General features: G+C 44.9%; 1 protein-coding gene across 1 annotated transcript in view; it reads left to right on the top strand.

Annotated features, from left to right (window-relative positions):
* WBP2 (WW domain binding protein 2) overlaps positions 1-8,144 on the top strand; it is an 81,327-nt gene extending 73,183 nt beyond the window's left edge. The window contains exons 6-8 of the mRNA XM_068127649.2: positions 3-104; positions 5,795-5,862; positions 7,500-8,144. Of these exons, the coding sequence (XP_067983750.1) occupies positions 3-104; positions 5,795-5,862; positions 7,500-7,547 (218 nt within the window). The 3' untranslated portion in view covers positions 7,548-8,144. The remainder of the gene's footprint in view (positions 1-2; positions 105-5,794; positions 5,863-7,499) is intronic.
* The last annotated feature ends 2,982 nt before the right edge of the window (positions 8,145-11,126 follow it).

Here is an 11,126-nt window from a genome sequence, read left to right as displayed (position 1 = left end):
AGGAGCCTATCCATCAGGCCCCGTAAATGAAATGTTCATGCAACCTCCACCCCCATATCCCGGACCGTTTGGACCTGCCCCTTCAGCTCCAATGGCAAATGGAGGTATTTGGGGTCTTTTTTATATGCTGTAAACCTTCCAATCGGTTAATATTGCGATGAATGCAATTTTTTTTTAACTCAACTGGACTATGTCCAGCTGAGTTTTTGTCGACACCCAGTGTCCGTCGTCCGTCTGTCTGTCTGTCGTCTGTAAACAATTTGACGTATACGCTCTAAAAGTCACAAATATTGATTAAATCCGATGAAACTTGTTATGCAGCATATTGCGGCAGGGCGGCCATATTGAAAAACAATTTTTGTCATATATTTTTAGCACATATAAACTATATAGTTTGTGGTTCTATTATGCATATTCTAACCATATTGATATGGACCAGTTGAGTTCAGGTTCCCTGGTTTTTTTTAAGAGATGATGAGGGTATGTGGTCTGTCTCTCAAGTGGTGTTGCACAATACCTGCTTCATTGATCAGGGGCTAGTAAGACAACATGTGGATGTAGCAAGATTAAGAACAAATGGAGGGAAGGAAGTGCAGGAAGTGAGAAGGTATGCTGCTACTTGCAAGTAAGGTTGGGGCGGGGCCTAATGGTAGGTCCTAATGGTAGGCACGGCAGATGACATTTGTGTTGGTGTGTTGCCAATGTGAAGCCCTGGAATAATGGGTGGGATTGATCAGACTGAGGGAGGATGTTGCACAAGCAAGAGAATAGGAACAAAGGAGTGGAGATTGAACAGTGAGCCTGAATTTTGGGAGCTTCACAAGGAGTGGGTTGCTGGAAGAACATGTGTGATCTGCAGGGATAAAAGAGCAGAGGGGGGCAATACCTGAGGAGAGACGATGGAAAAGCATCAAGAGAAAATGGAGCAAAACCTAAGCAACCTCTCTGCAATGAGAGCAACAGGCCCTGTGTTGCAGTCTCTGTCTCTCATAGATGCTGTGTAATCGAAAGGTCATTGCCATCTCCCAGAAAGAGGTGAAGCAGGGGCACCAGTTCATACAAGAGATTAGTATTCCATTGAGATACAGCCAAAGGCCTTGTAGGCTGTGAGAAATTAAGATTTACTAAGCAAGGACTTGGTATATCCAGTCTCTTAAGGCCAGCTTTTATTCTAGTTGAGCATGAGAGGTTATAATTGATTGGACCGTTTTGGGCGGGTAATCAGTCCTGTAACATTTAGGGTTTGATTCCCGGTTCCGAGAGTGGAAAACAATTTTAATCGGGTAATCTATTTCTTTGCCCAAGACGAGTTCCAGTAGTTTGAGAGATTGAACTTCCACTGGTTGGTTGTGGAAACAGTCATGTGAATTTGTTTGATCCTTCCGACGACAGGCTGAAAATGTGAAACTTGTCCGGATTGAAAGACGTGTTCCAAGCGTGCGCGACCATCATCAAATCCTTTCCTGTTAAGCAGAGATGTAACCATGCTGTTGTTAATATTGTTGTGTGCCTGCCCTCTGGTGAACACCGCAGGGAACACAGATGACCAAACGAGCTTTAACTCCGAGGCGTTCAATTCAAAGGCGGACCTTCGTTATATTGGCGGGGAGCAAGTGGGGGAGAAGCTGTGAGCGCTTACCTGCACGGGTCCACCTGACGTCATCGCACCTGGATAAATGAACTCAAATGACACGGAATTAAACTGTACAAAAATACTGGCTTTATTAAAGAAAATGTGGTTAACAAAATAAAACTGCCAAATAAAAACTATAATTCCTAAACGGGACGTCCCCACACAGACTCGATTATAGACAAATGGAGATATAACTGAACGAAAATAAACGTGTGCGATTTGTTGTGGGGACTTAGCAACACTCTCTGTTGATACTGTCTGGAGATATAATCTCTGTCTGACTCTCACTCTCTTTCACACTCGATGAATATTTTCGTTTTTTTATTGTCGTTACGAGCAAATAACCTGTCCTTCTGGATCGGATAATTTCCTAACTTCTGTGATGTCTAGATAAGTACGCAACTTGTAGATCGTCGCATGAGTGCAGTTATATGGCCCTCGTGGCTCGTGCTATATGACTCAACTTGCATTGAGAGACGTGAGTGTGTCCAATTGATTTGTTCCAGTTGCCTGACCCTCTGACCAGTCCTTGCACCATCCCTCTCTGACCAGTCCTTGCACCAAAGTTGCTCTTGAACCACATCGGGAATCATCAAAGATCGTCTGAGGCCTCTACGTCCGTGCCCGTGAAAACACGCCCGTTGACGCGCAGTAGGCCTTGGCACGCAGCTCGCTCTTCTAGCCGCACTTATCCTCACGAACTTGTTCATCAACACCACAGCCAGACGATGCAAGGAAGTCCAGAGGCTCGACCGTTGTCAAAAGCCAGGACTCGAGAAACAAAAAAGAAGAGCGATGTCGGGACACGACCGTTCACCACCAGATCCAGAACCTGAGAGAGAAAATGTCCATCGTTCTCATTGTTTTGTACTCAAGGCTCTGACATCATCCCATGACGTCTCCATGTCTGCTCCTATCAGCGAGCCGCATCTTACCAGTCCTTGCACCAATCAAATCCCGGACCAATCACTGCTCCTTGGGGCGTGGCCTCACGGACCTTTTGTGCCTGTGTGCTCACCAGGTCGATGTTATCCGCGGTAGTGCTCAATGTCATGTTTCCGGTTGGTTTTTATTTAGTGTCATAAATGGGCGATTTCTTCCTATGTGTGTGTGCTGCGTGTGTCATGAACAGAGGAAAAATAACAGAGGCCATTCCATGTTTGATCTCTGTCTCTCTCTCTGACTCCGTCTCTCCCTGACTCCGTCTCTCCCTGACTCCGTCTCTCCCTGACTCCGTCTCTCCCTGACTCCGTCTCTCCCTGACTCCGTCTCTCCCTGACTCCGTCTCTCCCTGACTCCGTCTCTCCCTGACTCCGTCTCTCCCTGACTCCGTCTCTCCCTGACTCCGTCTCTCCCTGACTCCGTCTCTCCCTGACTCCGTCTCTCCCTGACCCCGTCTCTCCCTGACCCCGGCCCTCTCTGACCCCGGCCCTCTGACCCCGGCCCTCTGACCCCGGCCCTCTGACCCCGGCCCTCTGACCCCGGCCCTCTGACCCCGGCCCTCTGACCCCGGCCCTCTCTGACCCCGGCCCTCTGACCCCGGCCCTCTGACCCCGGCCCTCTCTGTCTGACTCTCACTCTCTGTCTGACTCTCACTCTCTGTCTGACTCTCACTCACTGTCTGACTCTCACGCTCACTGTCTGACTCTCACGCTCACTGTCTGACTCTCACGCTCACTGTCTGACTCTCACGCTCACTGTCTGACTCTCACGCTCACTCTCTGACTCTCACGCTCACTCTCTGACTCTCACGCTCACTCTCTGACTCTCACGCTCACTCTCTGACTCTCACGCTCACTCTTTGGCTCTCACGCTCACTCTCTGGCTCTCACGCTCACTCTCTGACTCTCACGCTCACTCTCTGACTCTCACGCTCACTCTCTGACTCTCACGCTCACTCTCTGACTCTCACGCTCACTCTCTGACGCTCACGCTCACTCTCTGACTCTCACGCTCACTCTCTGACTCTCACGCTCACTCTCTGACTCTCACTCTCTGACTCTCACGCTCACTCTCTGACTCTCACGCTCACTCTCTGACTCTCACGCTCACTCTCTGACTCTCACGCTCACTCTCTGACTCTCACGCTCACTCTCTGACTCTCACGCTCACTTTCTGACTCTCACGCTCACTTTCTGATGCTCACTCTGACTCTCACGCTCACTCTCTGACTCTCACGCTCACTCTCTGACTCTCACGCTCACTCTCTGACTCTCACGCTCACTCTGACTCTCACTCTCTTTCACACTCGATGAATATTTTCGTTTTTTTATTGTCGTTACGAGCAAATAACCTGTCCTTCTGGATCAGATAATTTCCTAACTTCTGTGATGTCTAGATAAGTACGCAACTTGTAGATCGTCGCATGAGTGCAGTTATATGGCCCTCGTGGCTCGTGCTATATGACTCGCACTTGCATTGAGAGACGTGAGTGTGTCCAATTGATTTGTTCCAGTTGCCTGGTACAAGTACGGTGAATTAATTTGTGACCTTTCACGTCTCGGTTTTTTAAAACAGACCCGAGTGCACAGAAACCATCCAGTATTGAAGGTGATGTGGTGCATTTGTGCATGATGCTTATGTCATGCATGTTACCATTATTATGTCAGAAGGGCAGTTTTTTTATCTTGTATATATTGTTAACCCGTTTCTAGTTGCAAAACTAAACTAGAGCAAAATCCATGGTGTGCCATCACAAATCCCCATGCTACCCACCTAAAACAAAGTTGAAAGATGGCAAAACGTTCAACCTTGAATGACCCAATATCAAATCTTCAATTTTGAACCTTGTGACCCTCTGGGGCAGGAATTGGGGTCAAATCCAAAAGATTGTTGGATATTTCAAGCATCCCCAATGTTGTTTGCATATACAACGTTTAATTAAAAACGTTTAAAATGTGCCTGTAATTGCATAATTTGGTATTTGACCTTTTTACCCCAGCACAGGGCCCCAGTGAATGGGGCCAAAAATGGTACTGCTCTCAAACCTTGCAGTGTGATCCTAACTACCATATTTGGTGAATTTCTGCACAACCGTTTAAGAAGAGATAGTCAGCCAGATGGAGGGGATTACAATATTTCCCTTTTTTTCTAGGTCACCTGGTACATAGTTCAGGTGAGCTTGTGGGATGGCGCGTTGTGGTCCGTTCGTCCTTAAAGAAGTGCAACTTCTCAAGCTGCTGATGAGATTGTGCCCAAACTTGGCTAAATATTCTTTGGTGTAGTAGAACTCATGTTTGCTCATAGCATCTTATCTCTTCTCCTATAAGTTGGCCATTGTACAGTTTAAACTTTAAAGGTTCTAAAAGTATTGATTTCAATCCAGTTTGGCCGCCATTTTGGATTACAGGAAAACCTTTGACGATATTATTTTCTCATTCCGCATAACTAAGCGAAACTTTAAATTTGTGATCAACTACCCAAGGGAAATATGGTTTGTTAACAATGACGTCATCAGTCATGTGGCATGGCAGCCATATTGGAGCATAAGAAAACCTTCAAAAACCTTCTTTAAAACCTAAAATATATGATCGACCTGTGGGAACGTTTGTTTAAAATAAGCTGATCCAAAACACAATATGGCCACCAGTGATGTCTTAACACAGAAAGTGGGCAATGTGTTGAAAATATGAATTGTAGACACCTTGGAGTTGCACCTTATCAAATAGGGCTAACTTTGACATAACAGGAAGTGACATCATCATACCGTAAGTGGTAAATATTTCAAACTGAGGCTCATAGACAGCAGGGATTGAACTACTGTGAACATCATGTCAATACAATATGTCCTAAAATGTGTATTCTAAATCCAGCTTTTATTTTTACCCTGATCCTTCTGTCACTCCAGTTTTTGGGAACAAGCCAGGTGAACTACAGACCCATTGGTTCTCTATTATTATTTTTTAAAGCATGGGAATAAAAACGGTGAATAATTGTTGTTTACTGAACTTTTTAGTTGAAGGCGAAGATTCGTTTGTAGAAAGTAATCTCGTACATATTGGTGGAAAACAGGAAATGTGAGACTTTTATTTAGGAATTTAATTTAACCTCCCCAAATATCCTATTAATGTCAAACATTATTATTTTGGGGTGAGACGTTTTACATTTTGCACTTTGCAAATGGATTTGTGGTTGATTAAGTGCTATTTATTTATTTTGCAGCCAGTGGAAAGGTCGCAGAAGCCGCATACTTTGATCCAGTCAACGTTCAAAACGTGTACATGCCCATGGTGAGAATGCATTCAATGAAATGACTTCACCGCTCGATTCCTTCGTCTCTCCCATTGACATCTGATTTTGATGATGGAATTTTTTTTTTTATAGTAAACTGTGTGCTTTTATAACCCTTGTGAAATGTTTATGGATGGCAAACGTTGATGTGTCGCTATGGAATGTGCAGCCTGCTTTAGGGAGAACAGGTGTACAAAGCCTTTATGGGGTTAAAATAATTGTAAGATGAAATTCAAAGAGTCAGTTGATGGGCTCATGATTGCAAAACGTTTACATTGCACTGCTTTTTGTTCCCATCTGAGCACTTCATTTGAGTTGCTTTGACCCCAGCCAGGTTCCAATTTGATCCCCTATTTCCTTTTTGTTGATTTCCTCTCCACCTCTTCACCCCCATCCCACCTCTCCTCTACCACTTCTTGATATTTATGTAAAATATATACTGTTTACCTCCACCACCGATGGTGGATAGAGGTTATGTTTTCACCCCTGTATGTTTGTTTCTTTGTGAAGAAGATATCTCAAAAAGTTGTCGACAGATTCGGACGAAATTTGGCAGAGATGTAGTGTATGTGACGAGGACTAATTTATTACATTTTGGTAAAGATCCGGATCTGGCTTGAAGAACTTTGAAAGTGATTCTTTACCATTGCGAGATACGGCCAAAAACAATTTATAGTAGGATGTCTCAAAGTTTCGTCCAAATCTGTCCACAACTTTTTGGAGCGGTTGGGTGTTGTGACAAGAACGAATTGATTCACTTTTGGTGATGTTTCGACTCCAGATCAGGGAATTTTAAAGTGCTTTTTCACCATTGAGTGATGGGGCTAAAACCGACATATGGCACGATATCTCAAAAATGTAAGGACGGATTTGGATGAAACTTGGTGGACAGGTTGTGTGCGAGACAAGGACGAACCGATTCAATTTTGGTGAAGATTCTAATCCGGATCAGAGAATTTTAGTGATTCTTCACCATTGAGTGATGCGGTTAAAACCGACATACGTAGTATAGCATGGTATCTCAAAAGGTTATTTACGGATTTGGATGAAACTTGGTGGAGATGTTGGTTGTGTGACGAGGAATAATCGATTCGATTTGTGGGGAAGATCTGACTATGGATTCGGATATATGAGAATTATTTAATATTAAGTGATTCTTCTCCATTGAGAAATCGGGCCAAAAGCGATATATAACATGATATTTTAAAAAGTTATGGACGAGTTATGACTAAACTTGGTGGACAAGTTGGTTCGGTGAAAACAACAAGCCGATTAAATTTTGTTTTGGTCCGAATCCAGATCCGACCTATCAGTGGGATACAAAACATAAACGGTTCAGCTCAGCCTGGCGGAGGTATGCGCTCTACCGACTACCGAGTGCCCTTCTGGTTTATTTATGCAATTCGGAAGGGTGGTTGAACAATGTTAAATTGAGAAAAGTGAAGAAGGGGGAGTGTAGATTGTTAACTCTGGATCGGGGTTCGTGGGGTAGTTGATAAACATTTGTTCGTGAATTTACCCAATAGCAACATATTGCATGTAATTTTCCTACATGCTCCTGGGATCCTTTTATTTTTTTATTTTTTGTGTTTTGACATTGTAGTCGCAACTGACTGTCTTTTTGTTTGTATGACAGGAGCAGCCCCCTCCATACACACCCCGAGACGAGAAGAAACAGCAGTGAATCGGCGACAGGTGTTTCGCGACTGCAGTCTTTGCTTCGGCTTTGTGTTCATTTTGTTATAAAATCTCGTATCGTTTAGCTTGTTGTAAATTGCCACTGCTCTGCTTGATTCCACCTGAAAGTTTTGTGGGAATTTGAGAAATGTGTTGGAGGTTTGGGATGTTTGTATTTGTTTGTAGGAGTATATTTGATCAACAGGCACAGGTGGGACACTAGGTCTGATTACAAGTAAAATGGTTTATAACTTTATATTTGCATTATAGTGTAATTTTGATCATTTCAGTGTTAATCGAATTACAGTAATGGCGTTGGGAAAAAAATGTTTATCTTAACTGTTAGAATTTGAGCTTCACATTGCCTCTAATTTTACCACACTAATTCAATATTTCTGTTCTCCAAAGTTTTTGTGGTTTATTTGTTTTTCGGGGGGGGGGGGGGGTGGGTGAGGTTCGGGGAGGAGGCGGTGTGGGGAGGTTTCAATGAATGATAAATATAAATCTTAAAAGTTAAAAATATGAATATGTAATATATGTGAGCATGCATATTTATCCTTTGATTGCTCAACGGATTGTTACAAAATAAACATTTGCAGTACAATTGGTTTTCCAGCATTTGTTTAGGTTTTGTGGAAAATTTTGATATACTGTATAGTATTTTTAATTTCGTTTTTTATTGGACTAGTACACCCGCTCACGACGGGAGGGGCAGGAAGGGTCATTCCTCTTTGGGGTACATAAGTTACAGACGATCTATGGTCTGGTCTCAAGAATGGGGTGTGTTCATTTACCAAGATTCTTGTGGAGAGATTGCCAAGTGGTTTAAGCATTCGAGCAAGCACTCCATTCAAAACTGTTAAGGAACGGCTGGCTTTGCAAGTGCTAGCTAGCTGCTTGGTAAATGAGCACACCCCGGTCTTCCTCCCTTCGTTTCGTGTTAAACAGCAGGAGCGAGTTTCAAAAGTTCACGACGAAAAACGCCACATTAGCGGTAGGAAGGGCCATCTTGTTAACCCAGCCCTTGCGGGGTATATAGAGTACAGTAGATTTTCGCTCAGTTCTGCAAGTAATACTTACCTCACGGATGTCAGGATCCCTACAAATTTCTTCATTTAATGTTATAAACAGCATTAGCGACTTTAAAAAGCTAATCATGTGTTTGTTTTTTTGGGGGGGTTTTTTGGTTTTTGTATACTGAATCGAGGCTCGTGAAAGAGCCTACATTTACTTCACAAACAAATCAACCAGACAAACAAAATATATAAAAAGAGGGAGCGGAAGACAAGAGAAGGGGAAGCACACAAACACTTGAGGGCACACAACATTTACGAGCAGGGAGATGTGTGGGAGGGAGAGGGCTTGGGGGGAGGAGGCGTGGGAACGGGGGGGGAGGGGGGGGATGGCAGAAGTATCAAACACAAGGACACCAAGGACTTCCAGGACAGAAGTTGGTATTTCAGAAAAGTGGAATTGGGGTGAAATTAGCGGGGATAGAAAAGATCAATGTTTTGGATGGGGGAAGATAAGAGATGGTGGTGAACAGCTGTTTTAAAGACCTGGAGGGTGGAGTGGGATTGAAGAGAGTGAGGGAGTTTGTTCCAGAGGCAGCAGAAAAGAGGAATGAAGGAGTGAAGGTGAGCAGAGAGTCTTGATTTTGGCAGTTTAACCATAAGAGGGTTGCAGGCAGATCTTGTGCGACCTGTAGGAATATTTGCTGGACAGAGCCCAGAGAGAGCTGGGGGGGCAAGGCCAGAGAGGAGTCGGTAGAAGACAGAAAGACCACCTACCTGCCTGCGGTGAGAGTGAGAGGCCCTTGGAGTTAGCTTCATCGCGGGAGATTCCAATGATTCTGAATGCTTTGGTTTCAACAGCGTGAAGACGAGCTAGGTGTGAGGCAGGTGCACCAGCCCAGAGGGGAGAGCAGTATTCCATTGAGCTGCGGATGAAACCCTTGTATGTGGTGAGGAGCTCAGGTGTGCCAAGGAAGGACTTCGCACGACGGAGGATGCCCAGTCGGCGACTGGCTTTGGAGGCCAGATTTGAAATGTGGTTTTCCCAGGAAAGATCATGGCAGATAGTGAGACCCAAAAGCTTGAGTGACAGAACTTCTCGGAGAGGATTATTCAGAAAGTGGATGGGAGCGTTGTCCAGTCGGTCTTTTCAGAGAGACATCGTAAGAGTGTGAGATTTGTCAGGATTGAAAGACATGTTCCACTTGTCTGCCCAGTCTGTGATTATGTCCAGGTCTGCAGAGAGTGAGGAGGCTGCAGACTGCTGATCTGAGGGATGAAGAATGGAGCAACAGAGAGTAGAGTCATCAGCAAAGAGATAGAGAGGATTTTCAAGAGAGTCAGAGAGATCATTGATGAAGACAAGAAAAAGCACAGGGCCCAGAACACTGCCTTGGGGAACTCCAGCCTGAACAGGAAGAGGAGATGAGAGAAACCCATTCAGGGCCACACGTTGACTACGACTAGAGAGGAAGTCCGCCAGCCATGCGTGGAGATTTCCATGGATACCAAAAGAGGAGAGTTTGGTGAGCAGAGCGGGGTGCCAGACCATATCGAAGGCATGTGATATGTCAAGGGAGACAGCTCTAATTTCCTGTTTGGCATTGAGGACCTCCATCCATTGTTGAGAAAGCAGAAGCAGCATGTCCAGAGTAGAGTGACCAGGTCTGAAACCAAATTGATGATCAGAGATCAAGCCATTGGAGAAGAGGAAAGATTTCATATCTGAAGCAATGATGGATTCCATGACTTTGCTGATAATTGGGAGAAGGCTGATTGGTCTGTAGTTGCTGGGATCTGTTTTGCACCTTTTTTGTGCAAAGCGGTGATGTTGGCAGTTTTCCAAGCAGATGGCAGATGACCTTGAGCAAAAGAGAGGGTGAAGAGAACAGAGAGAGGGAGTGAAGGAGCGGAAGAACAGGATTTTAGGACCTGTGGGCTGATGCCGTCAGGTCCAGTTGCAGAATCAGAGTCGAGGGTTGACAGACACTTTTCCACCTTGTCAGGAGGAAAGGACACAGAGTCCAGGAGCAGCTGGGTACGGTGGGTACAGAGAGGGATGGGTTTGGGACACAAGATTTAGAGGCAAACACAGAGTTGAGGCATTCAGCTTTTTCACGTGCGGAATCAGCCGTGTGGCCGTTTGAGGTGAGGGAGGGGATGGAGGGGGAACAAACACCAGAAACAGATTTGACCAGAAGCCACCAGGATTTGGAAGAGGGAGACAGATAAGAGAGTTCTGTCCTGAGAACGGAGAGATATTGTTTCCTGGCTCTCCTGAGGGTGGACACACACTTGTTTCGGGCTTTGTGAAAGGAAATGAGATTTCCTTCCGTTGGATTTGCTTTCCAGGAGACGAAAGCAAGTTGTTTCTGGGCAATAGCCTCACCACAAGATTCCGAGTACCATGGATGGGAGGAAGGGTATGACAACTGAAGACGAGATGGGATAAATCTGTGCATGAGAGAGAGCAATTTACTTTGGAAGAATTCCCAGGATGAGTTGATGTCAGAGGCGGTAGAGATGGGAGACCAGTCCAGATGATTGATGGCTGCTTGAAGACCGTGCCAGTT

The sequence above is a fragment of the Myxine glutinosa genome, chromosome 10, assembly GCF_964187855.1.
Source record: "Myxine glutinosa chromosome 10, kmMyxGlut1.1, whole genome shotgun sequence".
NCBI classification, from domain to species: domain Eukaryota; kingdom Metazoa; phylum Chordata; class Myxini; order Myxiniformes; family Myxinidae; genus Myxine; species Myxine glutinosa.
Note: the sequence above shows the minus strand (reverse complement) of the source record. Positions and strands in the feature narration are given on the sequence as shown.